At 46.6% G+C, this 21,265-nt stretch overlaps 1 protein-coding gene across 7 annotated transcripts in view; it reads left to right on the top strand.

Moving 5' to 3' along the window:
* The first annotated feature begins 2,399 nt into the window (after positions 1-2,399).
* Positions 2,400-21,265, top strand: part of Lef1 (lymphoid enhancer binding factor 1) — a 113,512-nt gene continuing 94,646 nt past the window's right edge. The window contains exons 1-3 of one of the 7 annotated variants that reach the window (XM_087897567.1): positions 2,400-3,844; positions 6,000-6,066; positions 7,434-7,570. In XM_087897567.1, the coding sequence (XP_087753693.1) occupies positions 3,638-3,844; positions 6,000-6,066; positions 7,434-7,570 (411 nt within the window). In that variant the 5' untranslated portion in view covers positions 2,400-3,637. Of the gene's footprint in view, positions 3,845-4,670; positions 4,992-5,999; positions 6,067-7,433; positions 7,571-21,265 lie in introns of those variants that run through there. The other 6 variants (XM_087897565.1, XM_087897568.1, XM_087897566.1 and 3 more) reach the window with 6 other exon arrangements.

Here is a 21,265-nt window from a genome sequence, read left to right as displayed (position 1 = left end):
GCTTTTCTCTCTTAAGAGGGGCAGATTTCACAGGGAAAAGTCACCCTCCTTTGCCGTCAAAGCTCGAAAACATGTGGGCGCATGGTTTTAAGGGCGCCCTTATCTAAGATTTGGAACACTGCTAAAGACAGCACACTGAGGAGACCACTCACCGCCACGCACACAGAGCGAGGCCATTAGGTGCTTTCGTTAGAGCCAATGTTTCCAAGGAGGGTTACCGCAAGGTACCAAACGCAGCCACCTATCTCAGCCTTTTTGTAAACCGTTCTCGCTAGGTATTGCGCCAAAATTCCCCATCTTCTTGAGCTCCTAATCTCCGGGACACCTGGAGCTGAGCTCCGTATGACTCACAGAGTCCAGATAATTAACGCGAGGGAGAAAATGGGAATTCGAATTAGTTGCAACACTTAAACAGGGAAGATGTAGAGTCGTCATTTAATCTCCTCTTGGCTTTCAAAAAATACCCTCTGGCCATTCTTCTTGCCCCCTCCCCCTCTGGGTTTGATGAAAAGGACCGATCTACTCGGGCTGCTTTGATGAAACTACATCTTCCCGGGTTCTTTTGCACAAATTGGCGCACTCGGAGGAGGAATTCTGACTTTGTTAAATTTATGTTAGCAGGAGCTATAAATGTCTAAAACTGTGGCCCCTCTCCTCGCCTACCACATTAACAGCAATGGAGGTTACATACCATCACTATAAAAATGGATTTATTCCCGACCCTCCTCATTATTCTCCTTGACACACTGAAGTACAATGCCATTTTTCAGTTTTCTTCTGGGAAGAATAGCTTTGTCGATTATTTAATTTAAAAAAAAAGTTTTCGTTTTTCTGACTTCTTTCGCCAGCGTCTTAGTTGTTTCTAAATCTATTAGTTTACATATGACCATCTGGGACGTATTACCTATTAATTACATATTACCTATGGGACTAACTGAACTGACGTATAGCTTTGAAAACTACTTCCTAGCATGCCCTTAAACTGGCAGTTATCTGTAAGCAAAGTTTTAAATGCCTACTTAAAGAACTGTTAAAGTCTACAATGCCCACAATTTCATCTTTCAAAGAGAGATCTTTGCCTAAGCGTTCTTATGTAATGACACTAACACATAATTCTCTATGCTATTTTCAATTTAAGGAAGATGGAGATACAATTCTTCCCGTCGCCTGTTTACTGTTCCCAGGTTTTAGAGATGGCTACCGCATTGGTGCAGTAATATTGCCTGAATATTTGACTGAGGGGAGGGGTTAAGAGCTAAGGAACAAAATGTAATGTGTTTCCAAACTTAAGCCTCACACATTAACTTTCACAAAGCGATCCCCTTAAAAAAAAAAAAAAGAAGTCCTATCCTTTTACAAAATGCATCAAAGAGAGAGTGGGAACTGGGGAATTTTTGAGGTTGGATTCGGATTTACGTTCTCAAGGGTCCCTTTCAGCGTTGTTGTCCAGGATGTCAGCAACTGCGCAGTCATGCCTCCCTCTCTTAGGTCCTTCTCCCTCGTTTTGGGATGCGTTTTCATCTTCTACACACGGAATCTTTGCATATCCGAAAATTCACGTAGTTCGATGGTAAGGACACAATGAAAGCAATAGTGCTTTAAAAGCGATAATTAAGGTCCAGTCTTCATTCGCTCCCTTCTTTCCTGGTCCATTTCCCCCTGGTAAGCCTGGAGATTTTATTTTCCCTTGTCTCCGAAGAGCGTGTGATATACGTTTAGTGCAGCCACAACTCTTTTCCTTGTGCTTGCTGGGTCTCTTCTCTCTGCTTAGGTGAGCAATGTGTTACATTTTCTGTTTTTCCTTCTCCTAGTCCCTAATTCTCGCTTCATTCCCTCTGTCAGAGCATCTATCAACGTGGTGTCGACCACAGTGCCGGCGGCTTTCTCTTTCATCTTCCTCCCCCTTGCCTGAGTGAGGGGACTAGAGTGGGCGGCAGAAAGGAGGTGGGAGAGAGAGACCGGCAAAGGACAGGAGTGAGTGGGGGCAAGAGAAGAAGAGATGCTTAGATGATGAAGTTAAGCCTTTCAGGTAGAGTTTCTTGTCATTTTCACCCCGGCAACAGCGTGCTTTGGGGTGGGTTACAAGCAGCACCCGTTCCTTCTCCAGGTTGCGTTTTTTTTCTCTTCTCAAGACATGAACGCGCGCGCGCGCGCGTACACACACACACACACACACACGCATGCACCCCACGGCGGCCCCCAAACTATGACTTGTCCTCTAGGTGCTGGGAAAAGAACTAGAGCTGGGGGAAAACCTGGATCTCCTCCTCCAAGCTGACTCCTTTCTCCCCACCCCTCCAACCAGCAGCCAAGGAGAGCAGGGGGCGGGGGAGGGGCGGGGGAGGAGAAGCGACGCAAGTGAATAGCTTTGCAGCGCCGGCTAGGCGCGGCGAGGAGAAGCGGTGGGAAGGCGCAACCGCTCACCTGCTGGGCAGCGCACACCGGAGGGACCCGGCTGCGCTCCCGTGGGCCCTGGCATCCGGACTCGCCCGGAGCCTTACAAGCGGCCACGCTCCGGGTGTTCTCCTCCCGGCGGCCTGGAGGAGCCGTGGGGCCACCGGCAGCTCTTTGCTTTGACAGAGGGGAGGCGGGGAAAGAGGCGAGTAACAGAGCCAGCGAGCCAGGCAGAAACTCGAGCCGGGAACAAAGAGGGATCCGGCTCGTGGTGTGTGTGTGTGTGTGTGTGTGTGTGTGTGTGTGTGTGTGTGTGTGTGTGTGTGAGAGAGAGAGAGAGAGAGAGAGAGAGAGAGAGAGAGAGAATATGTGTGTGAGTGTGTGTGTGTGTACCGGCCCGAGCTGCAGGCTGGAACATTTGGACCCGAGGCTCCTGCTGTGACTCCCCAAGACTCCGCCGTGCCAGCCACTGCCGATTCCCAGCGCTCATCAGCACAAACTTTATTCTTGGCAAACTTCTCTTTTTCTCCCCTCCTCCTCCGCCCCCTCCCCCCCAGCAGATTAAATGCTCCTCCAGAAGGAAAACCGAAGCGAAAGGGAAGGAAAGAAGCTCTAAGTCGGACGTCTGCAGCCCGGGTGGCTCTTTATTGTTTACTCTTCAGGAAGTGGACTTTCGGTATTTTCTGATTCTCCTCGCACCTCTGCTGGGGCAAACGGAGCCTTTTGGCTCAGCTCGCCTCTTCTCGAAAAAAAAAAAAAACAACTTCGAAATCGGCATCCGAGGAATCCACGGTGGAGAAGTTTTGCACAGTGACGCGCCACGGGATCCTCCTCTGCACTTTGGAAAGTAGTGTCCCCTCCGAAACTGGTGTCCTCGGCCCACAGACCCCAGTAAGGCGGAGTGGCCACCCGGCCCTGGCAGCCTAGCCTAGCGCACGCGGAGCGCCGCAGACGCTCTCAGAGGCGCCGGCGGCTGCCGCCCTCGCAGTCTGGTGCCCTTCGCCTGGGGGCCGGGCGCCGGCGTCCTTCTAAGTGAAGTGGGAAAGCGACGCGATCGCAGCGGCTCCCGCATTTGCTCCGGCCTCGGGCCCTCCCCGTTTGCCCACCCGCTTCCATTAGTCGTCCTCGCACACGCAGTCTTCCAACTCTCATCTCCCCCACCCCCGCCACCTCACATCGAACCCCCCTCTCCTGCCGTCGTCGAGTGCTCCCGCAGCGGAGCGGAGATTACAGAGCCGCCGGGATGCCCCAACTCTCTGGTGGAGGCGGCGGGGGGGACCCGGAACTCTGCGCCACTGACGAGATGATCCCCTTCAAGGATGAGGGCGATCCCCAGAAGGAGAAGATCTTCGCCGAGATCAGTCACCCCGAAGAGGAGGGAGATTTAGCCGACATCAAGTCATCCTTGGTTAACGAGTCCGAAATCATCCCAGCCAGCAACGGGCATGAGGTGAGTGGGCCGCTGTCCTGAGAGGCGTGGCGGGTCCCGGGGACGCAGGGAGGAAGCAAGCCGAGCGCGCGGCCACTGTGCCACTGTGGCCGCTGCGCCCTGGTCCCTCGCGGGCTGGGCGGGGAATAACGGCCCCTGGTCCACGGTGCGCACGTGTGTGAGCGGCGGTCAAGGGAATTTTTTCCAAGTGGGTCTGTGGCTAAACCGTGGTGAATACACAGGAAACGCTGGCCTTTACCCGACCCCGTTTCATCCTCGGAAGTTTCGGCGGGGCTGAGGGTCACGAAGCATTAAAAGCAGGGATTTCTAAACACAACTGCGAAGTCCATCCTGGGGCGGAACACAAAATGCATCCGCTAGCTCTCTCCGTACAGCATGCAAAAGTGCGTTAAACCACCGAGGCTCCAAGGAGCCGAGCCCCAGGCGGGAGGAAGGAGAGACGGGCGTGGGCTGGCCAGGAGGGGCCGTCCCAACCGCCTTGGAGTTGGGCGCGCGCGGGGGCGTTGCGAGGGCTGGGTCCCTACGGCGGGCGAGGCTGCTGCGGGGAGCCGTGGGCGAGCCGATCCGAGCCACTCAACAGCATAGCCACCGCAGTCCTTCCGCCCGCAACTCCGGCACTTAAAGTGGAAAGAAAGGCGTTTATTTGGGGGTTAGGCAGGCCTTGGATCTCTGTAGAAGAAAGGCGAGCCCGAGAGCAGGGCGGCAGCAGCGGAAGCCGGGCCTAGGCTGGGGAGGAGGGACACGCTTATCAGATCTCGGGGCCAGCTGCAGGCGACGGCGCTGGTAACCCGAGTAGAGTAAATAGAGACACGTGGGTGCCGGCGCGTGAGAGCAGAGAGCCCGGCCGCGCGCGAGCATCGGATGGGCGTAGATCCCCAAAGCCCACACCTCACCAGCCGCTCTGGCTCAGCAGCTGGGGAAACCTCACGGGGACATCCAGTAGAAAAGTTCTGATAGCCAAATGATGTCCCCAACTTTTTTTTTCCTTCCAGAGAAACTTGTAGACTAGACTATACCCTTTTCCTTAAATGGCAGCCTTCTGCCCCCACCCCAAAGGAAGGGTGGTTTCGGGGGCGGAGACTTTTTTGGGTTTAAAGAGTACTTTTAAGAACACCTCCGAGTTACCTTCTCTGTCCCGATGGCAGGGGTGAGTACACTCTTGAGAAGTCTGGGGTGGGGGGGGGGGGCTGGTTCCTAGAATATAAGAGGACTCTCAGTTCCCAAAGTCCTGCAAAAAGTAGTGGAGGGCGGCTAGGGTGCAGTTAAAATCAGGTTTAAAAAAAAAAAAGTTTTCTGTGTGCCTGAAGGATGAGGTCGCCTGGAGGACACAGGTTCAAAGAATCAAATACCACCTAAGCTCCGGGGTTTTTGCCAGACCTTAGAGGGCCTCCTTCTACTAGAGTGGCCTACAGATTTCCATCTACCTCCCATTTCCACGGTTTACTAGTCCGAGGAGAAAAGTAGCCCTTTGGAAATCGAGAACCCCTGGGGTTGGGAGCTTCAACTGCCCGTTTTTCCACGGTGGAAGTGGAGCAGGCAGACCAGCGGAAGATGGTGAAAGGGTGATACCACTGATTTGCACGTGGTTGAGTCGGGTCGGTGGCGCTTACCAAAACTGATATTAACTGGGCTACCTTTCTGATGTCTGTTACCCGACTCTCAGTCTTTCCTCCTTTAACCACAGACCAGTTCTACGCTGCTAGCCTGCTAGCATTCAGCCTTTAAGTTGTAAAAGAAGCTCTTCGGCAGTTTCCCCCAGACCTCAGCAAAGTGGTTGTTGTGTTTATGTTTCCAGATCTCATTTTCAGTTACAACATTCTGGTGCATTTAATCAGATCTTGATAGAGTGAACCAAGGCTGAAGAGGCTAACACATCCTAAAAGTTGGGGCACCCAGGAAGCTCTGAAGGGTTGTTAGAGCAGGACAGTCATCCCCAAATTCAGTTTTGTTTTGTTTGCCACCTTTCTTACCTTTTGATTCAGAGTTCCTAATAATCACCCAAAAAGACACATTGAAAAGATTTTCCAGTACTCAAGCCTAGCCTAGCCTGTCTTTACCTAAATGCTTTCCTTTGAATTACCAGTGGACACACCATAACTGCTACAAACTCTAAGATGATCTTCTTTCTTTTGGGGGTGGCTCTCCATGTCTTTAGGTGGTCAGACAAGCACAGCCCTCTCAGGAGTCCTACCACGACAAGGCCAGAGAACACCCGGATGACGGTAAGATGCCAGATTCCCTTTCCCCCCGACTTTCCCAGAGGACATGTGCAATCTGAGTGCCTGGTTTTGATAACTTCCATTTAGTTCAGACGGCTGGGACCAGATATGCAAGGCTGTGCCCACATAGGTATTCTTTTGACCGACTAGGAAAGAAAGCCCAGAGACTCAGTTTCTCTCTCATTGTGTATCTAGAACCAGCCCTTAAATGAGTCTGGACTTTGGGGTATATTTTGGCTTCCAGAGTCTTAGAGAAGAAAGCATGTTTCTGGGGAGTGTTTGTCAGCAGTGATCAATTAGAATTTTTCATTTGCAAAATTGCTGTGTGTAGTTTCTCAGTACAGAAAAGAAGAAATGGAGCATGTGGACAGATGGGTCAGGGCTCACTAAAACTGAACCTAGTTTCTAAAATATAAACCATATTAAAAGCTACACCCATCTTGGGGTAAATAATAGATATTTACTCCATTGCTGATTCTCTCTCTCTCTCTCTCTCTCTCTCTCTCTCTCTCTCTCTCACACACACACACACACACACACACACAGAGTCCTTCTTTGCTCATTCTAAGTTTAATCAGATCACCATAGGGTTCAGTTGTCAATCAGTTGACATTTCTGGTCTCCTTTAATTACTTAACAATTGGCCTGTCTAGAATGGAATGTTTGTACAATCAGTGTGTCGACCAAGGGGCAGGGAGAGAGCCATATATCAGCCTTCCTTCTTGGCAACAAGTAGCTATACAGATTAAAAGTAAAAGGAACATTTCTTTGGCAGACTGACATAAGTTTAGCCATGAAATTGGGTCTTCCAAAGGTTAATTCACTACAAATTTGGGTTTTAACCGTACACTAGATTCATATCTCCTTCAGTAAAATCTAACATTTAGTAAAAATCTAGAGGCACAGGTGGAATTTTTGAGTTTGTCTACAAGAAGGAGACTTCCAGTATAAATGCGTATGTGTCTTGGGGGGTAGATGGTCTCCCGTATCAACAGTTCAATTTTAAGTGTGTGTGTGTGTGTGTGTGTGTGCGTGCGTGCCCTTGTGTTTCTGTGCTTCTCAGTCTAGTTTGTTAGCATTAGAACAAATTAAATTAGAAGAATAACACTTATTTTTGTAAAAACATCAGTCAGTAGTGGAAGTAAATTGAACCACATGTTTTTTTAAACATCTGGTTTGCTGTTGAGCCCTTGGAGAGCATAAATACTGTCAATCTAAAATAGAGCATAATAGTTCAGTTACAGTATTTTATAAGCAAATATTTTATGTAAAGTCTGCCTCGTCTTAGGAGCAAGAGATTTTTCTGATGAAAATCATTTGATATAAAAGGAAATTCGATGCATCTTTGATTGTTTTTTGGATTCTCCCAGGAAAGCATCCAGATGGAGGCCTGTACAACAAGGGGCCCTCCTCCTACTCTGGCTATTCTGGCTACATAATGATGCCAAATATGAACAGCGACCCATACATGTCGAATGGATCTCTTTCTCCACCCATCCCGCGGACAGTGAGTAACATGCTGATGTTGAAAATTATTTTCAGACGTGCAAATTGATTTGTGTTTCAGCAGAATGCTTACTTCTTCAAACACATTGGCAATGCCTCCATTGTATGTGTGTCGTCATCACTGGTGAGAGAGAGCGTGCTGTCTTCATGTTGTCCGGTCAGACTCTTAGACTCAGGCTGGCGTGCTAAGATGAATAAGTAGAGGATCACAAATTATGAAACCAAATGGAGCTAAGTCAAGAGATCTATGATGTTTATGTGTACTATGTTTCCATGCTGATGCTGGGAGGAAAATGGATTTCGTCTTTCACTTAACTAAGGACCAAGGAGTTTCAAAACCCTAAACTGTTTAGAGGCTCATTTGAATCTAGACGTTCAGACTATTATTTTTGTCTTCTGAAAATGTCTTGTTTTATATTATATTAGCTATCTGTTGATAAGGAAGGCGGATGAGCCCTTTTCACTTCATTGCCAGCTGGGAAAATATCATCTGAAGATCATGCAATGAAAGTTGTTCTTTTTAGTCTTTTAGTTCAGTTAACTTCAGGTTGTGAAAATGCAGCGTCACACACCTGCATTATGCTGCCGTGCTCAGCTTATGAAGGATTTCATGTTGTTTGGTGCTATTCCCCTTTAACGGGGACAGGGGTGGAGACTGTGCCTGCCTGTGTCTCCAGAAAATGTCTGAATGGTAACTTGAGGAGGATGTGCACGTGATTGTCCTGGTGAATGCACCATATATACTGGTGCTTCCCAGGAAGCTGCTGAGGTGGTCCTTTGTTCCCTTACCACTCAAACCCAATGAGGAACATGTAGGAACGAGGCACAGTGACTTGTTGGGGTGAGCCTGCAGTCTCCATGGAACTGAGAAGTCAGTGAGAAACACTTGGGGGAAGGGGTATCACTGATGCACTAGTGACAGAACCTGAGAGCTGGGAGGTTCACTGAAGAAGCAGAGAGGAAGTGGCTGGTAATCTTAACTCCAGTGCTTGTGGCTCTCTTAATGGTCTAAACCCTGCGTGGTTAGAATGATAGCTATGTACAGTTTGTGGGCCTTGTGATTTCAGACTTAGAGTGATCGCTTTTCTACCAATTATGTCTGGATAGTTAAACGCAGGCAGGGAGTGTGGTTTCTCTCTCTCTTATAAAGCAGCTGAAATAGGGCCCATGGGGAACAAATCTTGGAGATTTTGTGAGGTCCGTGTTACAAGGACTGTTCCCTCCCATCATTTTAAAACATTTCGAATATGTAATGAGATTTAATGTTTGTGCAGTGAGTAGATCTTCTTCCTCAAATGTGGATGAACTAATAAAGCAATCATAGTCCCTTATTGAGAGATTACCCCCTAAGATGCATTGAACATGCTTCTGGGTTTTACAACTTGTAGAGGACTTGTTGAGCCAGAAAGACAAATATATGTGATTTTTAAAAATAATCTTGCAGGTTTTTTTTGTTTGTTTGTTTTTAGTAGGACATTTTAGATAAGGAACAGTTGAAGATTTGGTAGAAAGGCTAAAAGGTCAACAAATAATCTTTTCAAATCAAGTTAGAGTTTAGATAATAGAAATTCACTTCTAAAACTGCTTTTGCCTTACTCTTGAGTGCAGTTGTACTGAATTGTGGTTTATTCCATAGAGAGAACAGCGGCTTCTCTCTCCAGACAAGAAATCTGGGGAGATTACTGTAATAAACTTTCTGGTATTTATACACAGCCCCTGCAGATAATGACAGTTATCCTTTCCCCTTTAAGCTGTTATTCTTCTTAGGTCTCTGTAGTCTTTTCTCCAGATTTCTCCAGAGTGCTCTTTTTGGTATGTGTATGTGCACGCACACATGCATGTCTACCGCACACGCACATCTGCCTACCTACCTTCTCATCCCAGCACCATTTTGAAATGTCGGTAGGCTGGAAGGTATTTATTGCTCTGTGCGTATTAAAATGTTGACATTCATGAATCAGTCATTCATTGCTTAGGAAAGATTTGTGGGTTGAGTAAATGTCACCAGGCATAGACTGTGTTCAGAGGACCGTTACTCTGTTTTCTGATGCCTGTACTGAATCCTCTTACATGTTAAAATGCATTCATGTTAGGTATGTTTTATTGAGAGACCCTGCAGTTTACACAATTCCAGAAGCCTTTCAGTTTTAACCACAGGGCTGTCAATTTTTTTTTAGAGTTCGACTGAAGTGAGTTACAATCTTTGGTTTTTAATACCTAACAGCTGTTTGTAGTGTTTCCGAGATCAAAAACACTTTAACCGGAAGGCAGCCTCTCTTCTTCGCCCTAACCACACTTGTGCTCTCTTCCTCCTTCCCTTCTGTCCCCAGCAGGATTGTTTGTGTCGCTGACAGCAGCACAGGCTTTCTTAGAGGGTGTCAGGAGCTGGGGGACCCTTTGCATTTGAGTTTTAGGTTGGGGGCATCCCTGTGACTTGGATTTGCATTACAAACAGCTCCTGCTTTATGGCATCTGCTGCTTGTGAGAACTGGAGAGAAACATCGGTGGGTGGGCGAGGTATGGACTGGGCCCAATCTCCTTTCTGCATCTAACTGCAGTCCTGAGAACTCCAGCTGTGGCCAAGTGGCACACACAGGGACGCCCTTCGGAAATCTCACCATAAGCATATGCTCTTGTTTTAAGCCTGGCCAGGCATCATGGCACCTAGTCAGCATTCCCTTAACCCGTCCACCTTTTCTCCTTCTGCTAGGATGTTTTAGTTGGGCCCTCCTTCTAAAACTGGAACTTTTAAGGGAGTGTATCTATATCAGACATCTTATGAATGAGTCTCTTCTAGAATTTTAAATACACATTTTTAGTTGAACTGAATTGAGCTGTCAAGGAGAAAGCAGCCATGACAACCCGCTTGGTGTCGGTGTGGGCTCTTCGAGCGCAGAAGATGAGAAGGTGTGCTAGCCTGTTAATATTTCAGAGACAGGACCCCCCCCCCCCAGAGAGTTTATTAAAAGCATATTTCCAAACCTTTCTTACTTACGAAGAGAAGGCCAATGTCGAGGCATTCAAACAGCAACAAAACAGTTATTGTTCTGAGTCCCAAGCATGGTGGTAGAGCTGAGTGTGGAGCACAGTGTGGATCTGAACTTTAACATTTGAAAGTTCCCTGCTGGGGTAAGATCAGCCTTCCATTTGTCCCTGCGACAGCCCAAATGGTCAGCACCTTACCAGAGAAGCCTTGCACTGATGCCTGGGGAGGGAGTGGTATCAGAGAGCCAGGAAGCTGCCCATGACCCCTGACCACAGTAGCTCTGAGTCATGAGAGCTTCCAACTTTCTGGTTCTCTGTGCTCTTCCCTAGAGCAGCAGCCTTTTAGGCAGGAAGAGGGAAGATGTTTATGGCCTCTTTTCAGCTGCCTTTTGCAACCTTAATTTTAAAGTAGAAATTGCTATGGAAAGGTTATGGGGATTCATTTTCAATTATTTAGAATAGTTCGGTTCTGTTGGATGACTTTTCCTTCAAGGAATCCACGTTTGTGTTTCAGATGAACAGATCTGTAGCTAGCTCCCATCCTTGATTTTGTTCTCGTTTACAAACAGCTAGGATTTGGATTTTGTCAGTGTTCACATCTGGGACAACGGAGCGGGGGTGCATTTGACTAACCATTAAGCCTCTGAATGCCACAATGCCAATGGCGTATGGCTTTGAAACAAACTGGAAGCTATAGAAACTCAGGGATGGTGGCTGTGGCTCTTAGCAGAGGAGGTTCTTTGTCCTGCAAAGGGCTACCAGTTTGACTTTCTGATGAATTAATTTTCATTTTCTGATTCCAGCTGTCTGGTTTCTCACAGCTAAGTAAGCTCGGGCATAGGATACATTTTCAGAGTGGATTCTGTGTAATATTTGCATGTGGCTGTCAGAAGGTGTGGGACATTTCCTCTTCAGAGTCCTGGTTATTCTGTTTGATTGATCCTTCCTCACTACGCTGCTACACAGTTGGGAAAGACTCATCATTGTGAAGAATGTGGAGCCGTTTCTGTTGCTCCCCCAGATAGGCCAGATTTCTAATGACACTGCTTACTCTAGTGTCCCAGGGAGCCATGCTCCATGTGGTCCTGAAGTCAATACTGTATTTACTGATCACTGACCCTCATTCTCATATGCCTTTTTAATCTTTTATGATTTATTTAACTGTATTTTATGTGCATTGGTGTGAGGTTGTCAGATCCCCTGAACAGGAGTTACAGACAGTTGTGAGCTGCCATGTGGGTGCTGGGAATTGAACCTGGGTCCTCTGGAAGAGCAGTCAGCACTCTTAACTGCTGAACCATCTCTCCGGCCTTTTGAAATGACCCTAATAGTTTTGTTTGTTTATTTGTTTGTTTATTCGGAAAGACATGAGAACAACCCAAAATAGAGTAACTTTGCTAACACAGGATCACTAAATCAAACCGTGAGCAAATAATTTGTAGTTTGATTTTGATTTTTTTTTAAGACAGGGTGTTGACTACTTAGGGCCTCGAACTCTCTGAAATACAAGGACCTCTGCTTCCCAAGTACTGAGCTTAAAGGCATGACGGGAGTTGAACCCTACTGTGGTGAAGCATCCCTACAGCCTGGTACGAACCTTTGCTTTATTCTCACCAGCTTCCTTGTTCTCAGTCTCCACCCCAGCCACACACTTCGGACTGACTGGCAAAGCTAGTTTCACAAGGAAGCCCACCTGGCCTTGAACTTGGAGCCTAACAAGCAGGGAGCTGAGACATAGGACTGAAGGTTGGTTTTTAGAAGGAGCTGTTTGCTTTAAAGTTGTGCTTTGTGTAAGCACCTGTGACAGGCTGGTCCCGTCTGAGAATTAGAGCTGCTCTCGTCACCCCAGCAAGCCTATATTCTTTAGAAAAGGCTGGGGGGGGGGGTGGTCATTTGTCGATGTTTGCCTAGCGCAGGACGTCCTGGGTTCCGTCCTCAGTGCCGCGCACACTGGATGCGGTAGCACACACATCTGCAAACCCAGGACTTGGGAGGCAGAGTCAGGAGGACTGGGAATTCAAGCTAATCTTCTGCTATACAGTGGGTTCAGGGACAGCCTGGGCTACAAGAAATCCCATATCAAAAATAAATAAATAAATAAATATTTTTTTTTTTTAAAAAAAAAAGAGGTGGGAGACAAGGACAACAAATAGTACCCCAGGCTTTTCTGGAATAACTGTTAAAAATACCCTTTTAGGACCAAATTTGGTGACACACACTGTGCTATAGTCATAGCTGCTTGGAAGGCTGAAACTGGAAGATTTGAGTTTAGGAGTTCAAGGCCAGCCTGAGCCAGCATAGCAAGACGTGTGTGTGTGTGTGTGTGTGTGTGTGTGTGTGTGTGTGTGTATGTATAAGCTCATGATTCCTTTAAATACTGCAACTTAATTTTTGTTTTGTTTTGTTTTTCGAGACAGGGTTTCTCTGTGTAGCTTTGGAACCTGTCCTGGCACTCGCTCTGTAGACCAGGCTGGTCTTGAACTCACAGAGATCCGCCTACTGCCTCCCGAGTGCTGGAGGCATGGGCCACCACCACCCTTAAATTATTTTAAATTTAATTTTATTCATGCGTATATGCTCCACATTGTACATATCATTGAATACTGTTGTAAACATGCCAAAACAGGCATGTGTGTAGAGGTCAGAGGGCAGCTCTGGAAGGTGTTCTCTCCTTCCACTGTGGATGCAGGATTAGAACTCAGGTCTTCAGGCCTACACAAGCAAGTTCCTTTACCTGCTGAGCCATCTCAGAATGGCCCTATTGTGATTTTCTTTTTTAAATAACATCACAATTGTAGTAATTGTAGACTTTCCTTATAACCCTGTAAGTCATTTTAAAGATGTAAATGATCCCATCTCTAAAGTTTGGGGCCCTAAAGCCAAACGGTGAAGACTGGAAATGGATAGGGGTGAAGAACCAGGACTCTTAATCAGAGAGCTGTGCAGCAGGGAGGGGCTGCTAACTCAGAAACTCCTACAACCTGGCTGCATGTGTTTCTCACTCAGCGGAGGTGAGAGCGAGGTGCACGGACTCTCGAAAGACGGCATTTACGTGCTGCATGCTGCGTTGGCTCAGCTCTAGCCCAGCTCACTGAAGTCAGAAGCCAGAGCTCGCCAGGGAATGAGTCTGTATGAAAGGCTCTACCCAGCAGCACAAAGTGGGAAGCGTCGAGGTTGCTTCTATCACTTCCCCAGTTAGCGGTGGAGGAGCTATGCCTTAGAAGAAGGTCTAGAAATGGACGTTGTCATTTTTGGTGTTGTCTACGAGCAGTGAATCTTTCAAACCTCTCTTATTGATCATGGTGACTTCTTATAACCACCAGTCAGTCATCCTGTATGGCCCCTGATGGCAGTTTTGCAGAAATCACATTTTGATCTTCATCGAAGTCATTTACTATTGAGACGATAGAAAGTTCACTTTATTAAAGATGATCAGCCGGGCCCGGGGGCAGAGTCCTGTAATGCCAGCTACTCAGGGAGGTTGAGGCAGACAGATTGCAGGTTTCAGGATGGCCTGGAACAATTGGGAAGATCCTGTCTTGAAGCCGGGCGGTGGTGGCGCACGCCTTTAATCCCAGCATTTAGGAGGCAGAAGCAGGCAGCTCTCTGTGAGTTCGAGGCCAGCCTGGTCTACATACAAAAGCTGGTTCCAGGACAGGATCCAAAGCTACAGAGAAACCCTATCTAAAAACAAACAAACAAACAAAAAAGCATGTCTATTTTCAAGAAGGGGAAATAGGGCTGGGACTATAGCTCATGGTAGATGCTTGGCTCAGTTCCTAGTACAGCAATAAGAGTGAATGAAGAGCCTGTTGCTACTCAACACTGAGAACGATGGACTGAAGAGGCAAAGCAGGGAGGCTTTGGGCCATGAAAAGAAGAGTGTGCGCCTCTGGGGAAACTTCGCTTGGAAAAGGGTATTGCCAGATTCCCAACAGTCATCTACCTACAAATTCTAAATCTGCCCATCTTTTTTTTTTTTTAATTTTTGAAAACTTTAATCCTGATAACCCTTTAAAGATTAAGTTTGGTATTGTGTGCAAGTATGTGTTGTGTGTCTGCATGCAGGGATGGGCACGTAAGACTGTTTCAAAGGCATCCACCCCCCACCCTGGAACTGGAGTCACGGATGGTTTTGAGTCCCCTGATGTACAGATGCTAGGAACAGAGCTTGGCTTCTCTAGAACAGTATTAACTGCTCAGCCATTTCTCCATCCCCTGATCTGATGGCTCTGTCATAAACACCGCCAGCAGTGATGGTAGTTGATCCCTTAGTCACGAGTTCATCCGGGATTGAGATAGTCACATCAGCCAAGAACAGAAGGGATGGCCATCCATCATCAGTTCCCTCTCATCCCCCCAACCTCTCCCACCCCACCCCCTGTCATCTTGCCAGACCAATAAAGCACCAACAGGAACTGTATACATCCTTGTGTCTATTCTTAGATTTTCTAATATGCTCGCTCTCTCTGTCAAGCCAGAATCCTTATGAAATGCCAGACCTAAAAGTATCTGCTAAATAACCCTGTCTTTTTACTATTTTCTTTGTTCTCTGATTTGTTGTAAAAGGCCACTAGACTCCTGTGCTTAGTGCAAGTCAGTATCACAGATGTTCTCTGTCCAGGTAGTTTGTGAAAGTAGCTTTTTGGAAGAAGAGAAAGGGACCAGAGGTCCAGGGGGATTCTCGTCTCTTACATAGACCCTAGACACCCAGGACAAATGCAGATGGTTGAGATGTGGTGATTTGTTTCCCACCAGTGTGCAGAGACCACTCCTAAGCACCAAATGGCACCCTCCTATGTGGCTGGCCTGCCTTGCTGTACCACCGTGGAGTTCTGGTGGCACCAAACCCGAGAGCGTGCTGTTTCCTAGCCGTGATGGTAGAATAGGAGTCTAGAACACTGTGAACCGGTAGCCAGACTCCCTCCTGGTGGGGTTCCTGCAGTTGTGACTGGTGTGTGGCTGGACCACAAAGCTCTGGAGAAAGGAAGGACACCTGATTCTTCTGTGGTGGCTCAGAACCAGGCACCTGATCCATGAAGGCCCTCATCCTAACCTATTTACATATCTAAGTTTTAGAAAGTCAGCAGCATCCTTGCCCCTCTGTAGTGTTTTTCTTGGGTTCCTTTTCTCTCCTGGATGTCAGGAGAACCTCATTCTCTCCTCTAAGGAAGTGAGACGTGTCGGGGAATAGCTTCCAGACCCTCGCTAAAGTCTCATCCTTCCCGCAGTTGATAGGAAGTTAGCAGCTAACCTATGCCCTCTGCCCAGCGTAGGAGTAAGTATATTGGGGTTAGAAGGGGTTCTCCCCTTGACCTTTTAGGTTCTGGATTTCTTCTTCTATTGCAAAATTACATGGGGAGGAGGAGCTTGAGGCCGTGGGGATGTGAGAACAAAGGGCTGGTTACATTTCTTCACTTTACATTTTCTTCTGACTTAAACCTTTCTATCTTGGCACAAAAAAAAAAAAAAAATCAGGTCCGAGGGATGTGTCAGCTGGGCATTGAGGGAAAAAAATCAGTCTGTGGAAAATTCCAGTAAATTCCAGTTTCCCTAAGATCTCCTCCCATAACATACTTTGTAGACTCGTTCCAGTAACTTGGATAAAGGTAAAGGAAGAGACATCATAAGGGATGAGGGCTTGGCTTGATGTTGCGCACAGCAGGGTCAGCGGCCTGACTTCCAACCATTAATGTAAAAGGGGAAAAGGGAAGGAAAGGAAAGACACTGTCATTGCTTCTTATTGCAGATGTGTCAGACTTCAAATTTAGGCTATAAAAGTCTGAGACAAAGAACAAAAGTATTCAAAGCACAGAAATGTTTACCACTTACTACCTCTGGGCCAGCGAGTCAGCCTGTCCATAGGGTTAAGATCAGCTCTCTCAAATACTGCTCCATATGTTTTACTCGCTCGTTTTAAGACTATGCTAAAATTCTTAGATTAGTAGTCAGTATCACTGTTTTATTTTTAAATTTGAAGTGAAAATGGAAAAACAAAATACTAAAAAATTACTGCCTCATACCTTAGTTTAATGTTCACAAGAAACTGGTATGGGTTAAAAATCACTGTATTATCTGGGCGGTGGTGGCACACGCATTTAATCCCAGCACTCGAAAGGCAGAGGCAGGCAGATCTCTGTGAGTTCAGGGCCAACCTAATCTATAGAGTGAGTTCCAGGATAGGCTCCAAAGCTACACAAAGAAACCTTGTCTTGGAATCAAATAAACAAACAAAATCACTGTGTTATAGTCAAGCCCATCCCAAGGATGGCAGGAAACTACCCCAAGTTACTAGACTGTGCAGTCAGGGTCCTGTCTTAAGTATAGACTTGTTTATTTCACTAAAAATCGTCACATTTGCCTTGACAAATAGAAAAAAAAAAAGTCACTAAATCAATCCTAATACTGGTGAGCATGTAAAACAAGCAAGATTTAGTTAGAAATGTCTTTTCAAAATTCTTACCTATTTTTTATGAAGCTAAAAGAAAATTTTTAACTACAAAGGCTTCCTCGGCAGCCTTCGAGACTTTTTTCTGTGCATGCCTGTTAAAGCAGCGGGGCTTGGGCTCCATATCAGGCCCTTGGCCTGCAAACTCTAGTTCCTGTCACTCAAGAACCCTGGCTGAGCCCTGGCTGGGTTCTGTTCACCTGCGGTCAGACTGCATCGGGTTCTCTCCCAGTGCCTCGCCCTGCTGACCCGAGAGCGAAACCCACACTGTTCAACGTTGTTTGGAAAGCTTCCCACAATCTGGAACAATTGCTTAGCAGATCTCACCGTACCTCCTCACTTCTACAGCTACCATCTTAGACGTTTGTCTTGAATCTTGCTCCAAATTTCTGTCTGGATTCCCGTGACTCAGTGTCCTTGAAATTCCCCACTCGTCCTCTTGTCCACACTTAAAGGTCCGGGGTACGAGGTGCCACCCCCACGAAGCGTTTGACAATTTCTCCTCCGGCTAGGAGTGCCTTTGCTCTTCTGTGCATTTTTACGGACTCTTTACACATTTTAAAATGGATTTATTTTTTTAAATGATATGCCTGCTTGAATGTCTTGTGTGTATGGGTATGTGCATGTGTGCATGGGGGGGTGTAGGTGCGGATTTGTGGGTATATCCAAGTGCGTGTATGCGTTGGTACATAAAGAGGCCAGAGGTGTTGGAACCTCCTAGAGGTGACGTTACAGATGATAGTGAGCCACCCAACATTGGTGCTGGGAACTGAACTCAGGTCCTCTGCAAATGCAATAGGCGCTCTTAACCTCTGAGCCACCTCTCCATCTCTTGTGTATAGGTTTTGTGTGAGTTGGGTATCGTCCTGTCAGTTTCTTACTGTCAAGTCCTTTGAGGATAGGGATAGACTTTTAATCTTCTGTTACCCGTAAGTTTTTAACACTGCACATCCTGATCCAGGTCATTCACCAGATCTTTAGTGAAATAGGTTTGACCCTTCAAACATCAAAGGTCAGAAATGACAATGCCGAAAACCAGTCCGTATTTAAATGAGGACTCTTAAAGATGTGTAGATTTATGCTAAGACTGAGCTCAGAAATTTTCATCTATGAGACAAGTGTTCCTGAGCTTGATGTTACACCATCAGTTTTGAGCATGGGGTCCATGCCAGAAGCTTTCTATTCCATGATTATAAATGAAGTCGTTTAGTGCTCAGGGCAACTCAGTACTGGCCCCAGCACTCCCCCACCCCTCTCCCCAGCCAGGCATTGGATGCGGGAACCGAAGCACAGAGGATGAAAACGGTGGAGACCTGGAAGATGGCATGCAGAGGTCGTTTGCTCCGGTCACACAGATGGCCTGTAGACAAACTGTGAATAGGACCGAGGTCCTGACTCTCCACGCAGGCCGTTTTCTGTAACATCGGCCTGTCTGCTGTCACCCAGAAGACGTTGGAGGGGTTTTCAGTCAGTGGATTGATCACTAGGAGTGATTCAGAGGGGTGCGGTGACACACGAGATCCCATGTGAAAGTGTGAACTTTCCCACGTTGTCTTTGGTGGTGAGAGCTGTGACACTGGGCATGAGTGGGCAAGCAGTAGAGGGCAGGGGTGGGAGGTGCCGGTGAGTGCTTTGGAGGGTTCTAGCTCGTGGATTTAGAGTGAGGAGTAGGTTTTAGGGCACATATTCATGAGTTCTGTTTAGGCATTTTTCTGGGCCTTCCTTCTTATGCCAAGCAAACAAAAAGCTGAGATCTAGAACCAAGTCGTCGTGTTCTGAGCATCCTTTTGGTCCATCCTTAAAAATAAACCAGGTGATGTGTCCCAAAGTCACCTCCCTTGCCTGTGAAACCTCCTGGTCCTTGGCCAGCATCTTCTGTGTGATCATGAGAACTAAACAAGCTGCCCACGGATGAAGGAAGAAGCAGAATTAGTAAAACAACGCACACACTAGTTGATGCATGTGCTTTACACCTGCTGTGTGTCAGTCCTCACTACAAAGCTATGGAGCTTGTGCTGACACTTTTTCTTGTTTCCCGTGAGAACCTGTAGTAGGGAGACCTTAAGTTCAGCAACTGGGAAACCCTGGATTCGGGGACCGGTGTCTCTGATTCAAGACATAAGTCCCAATCCATAAACCCCACACGAAAGGCCCTGGGAGTAATTCCCACAGCCAGGAAACTACTTTGAGGACCGAGAGTGACTGCCACATTTTGGAGTGATGTTAATAACTGGGCTTCAGGGACGACTTAAGTCGTAGATGCTAAGGACATTCGCAAGTTACCAGCTGGGTCCTCCAACACATAACCGTGTCATTGCTCAATATGGTTTTGAAAATTCCCAGGGAATATTTATTGCTTCAGGGTATCACACATTATTTTTTGCATATGCTTTTAAGGGGCTCTTTATTGTTCCGTCCTCAGGGACTCAGTGGCTCCCATTTATTGTCTACTAGTACTGAGTAGGCTAATCAGATAGCTGGGTGCCGAGACTTTGTGGTGCTTGGACTCTGGCAAAAAAATACAGTGTAACTTGTATTTTCTACAGGAGCCAGGCATTTACACACAAAACTCTTCCAAAGGGTGTTCTTCGTCCGACAAGTGGTTGTGATATAGGATGGGCGTCCCTTGTAGCGGTTAGTACTGATTTTTCTGGCGGTGCCATGTGAAGGTAAATCAGAGGAATTGGTTTAATGACAACAGGTATCCTGGTCGTTCCTGGGGTATTGCAGCAGTGAGCTTTCTTTAAAAAACTTCTGAAGGGAAGTGTTCATTAGGGTCAGTCTCTTCTCTCCCAGGAGGAAATGTCCTCTCCTCCTCTTCCTTTCCCTCCCTTTCTTCTCCCCCCTCCACTCTTCCCTCCCTTCTGCTCTCATCCCCTCCTCCTCTTTCTTCTTATTTGTCACATATGTAGGAATATATATATTATAACGTAAATATAAGTCAGGGGAAACCCGTGAAAGAGCAGAAAAATAAAGAAAAAGTACCTAGATTTCTGTCGTTCAGACATAACAGTTTCAGTTATGTCTATCTGCGCCTGAGCAGATACTCAGAAACTCATAAAATTATTCGCTGGCAGTCATTTTATTTTCATTCAAAAATTTCATGAGCTCTGGGGGGGGTGGCGCACCCCTTTAATCCCAGCACTTGGGAGTAGAGGCAGGCGGATCTCTGGGAGTCTGAGGCCAGTCTGGTCTACAGACCTAGTTCAAGGACAGCCAGGGCTGTTGTGCAGAGAAACCCTGTATCAAAAAGCCAAAAGAACAAAAGAAAGAAACTCCATGGACTTATTTTTCTATGTGAATAAATATAGACCTGTATTTTCAGCTCCAGATGTCAAATGACACCTTGTTCTGAATATTCTCATCTCCAGTTTTGGCTGTCAAGGGATTTGTTTTAGCTAAAATAAATTTAGTGTCTGTTTTTGTGCACGTCACTTGCTATTTTCTATTTTTTCTTGATTTAGTAAGATTAATTTAAATTAATTACTCATTTTAGTTGTTTGTTTTTCTTTCAAGACAGCGTCTTCTTATATGCATAACCCAGGCTGGCTCAGACTTATAATCCTTCTACCTCAGCTCTTGAGGTACTGGGATTATAGGCATGGGTTCCCGTATCTGGTTCCCTCAAGTAGTCTTAATAAATGTTTCTAGGCTACTTCACACAAAATGTATGATATTTCTCCACTTCTTTACTGTTACGCAATTGAGGTCCCCTATAAGTTGTGCAGACAGCTAGGTACTTAACAAGAGAAAATGCTTCCCATCATTAGCTTGGTTGTATCTACATTTTCTCAGGAGAACAGGGCTGTGGAAGGTCCTTTGACCCTCATAAGGTGGGACAGTAACTAGAAACACATCTTCAGGCGGTGGTAGTGCACGCCTTTAATCCTAGCACTCAGGAGGCAGAGGCAGGTGGATCTCTGTGAGTTCGATGCCATCCTGGTCTACAAAGTGAGTTCCAGGACAGCCAGTGCTGTTACACGGAGAAACCCTGTGTCAAAAACCAAAAACAAACAAACTAAAAGAAACACAAATTCACTAGTGAGAAGAAAATCCCTATTATTACAGTGATGTCTGAATCTCCCCAACCATTTAGGGTTAGGCAAGTCTCCTGGCCGAGTGAAAACGGGCACCAAAGGTGCTCTTGTCTTTCACCTCGTGATGTTCATTGATGGTGCTTTTTAATGGGGGGGCAGTGGAATGAGTCCCTTCATGGACCCTCAAGGGCTCACAGTTGGTACATAGCAGACAGGAGCTACATAC

The sequence above is a fragment of the Myodes glareolus genome, chromosome 17, assembly GCF_982192425.1.
Source record: "Myodes glareolus chromosome 17, mMyoGla1.1, whole genome shotgun sequence".
In the NCBI taxonomy this organism is placed as follows: domain Eukaryota; kingdom Metazoa; phylum Chordata; class Mammalia; order Rodentia; family Cricetidae; genus Myodes; species Myodes glareolus.
This window is presented reverse-complemented; position numbering and strand designations above follow the sequence as displayed.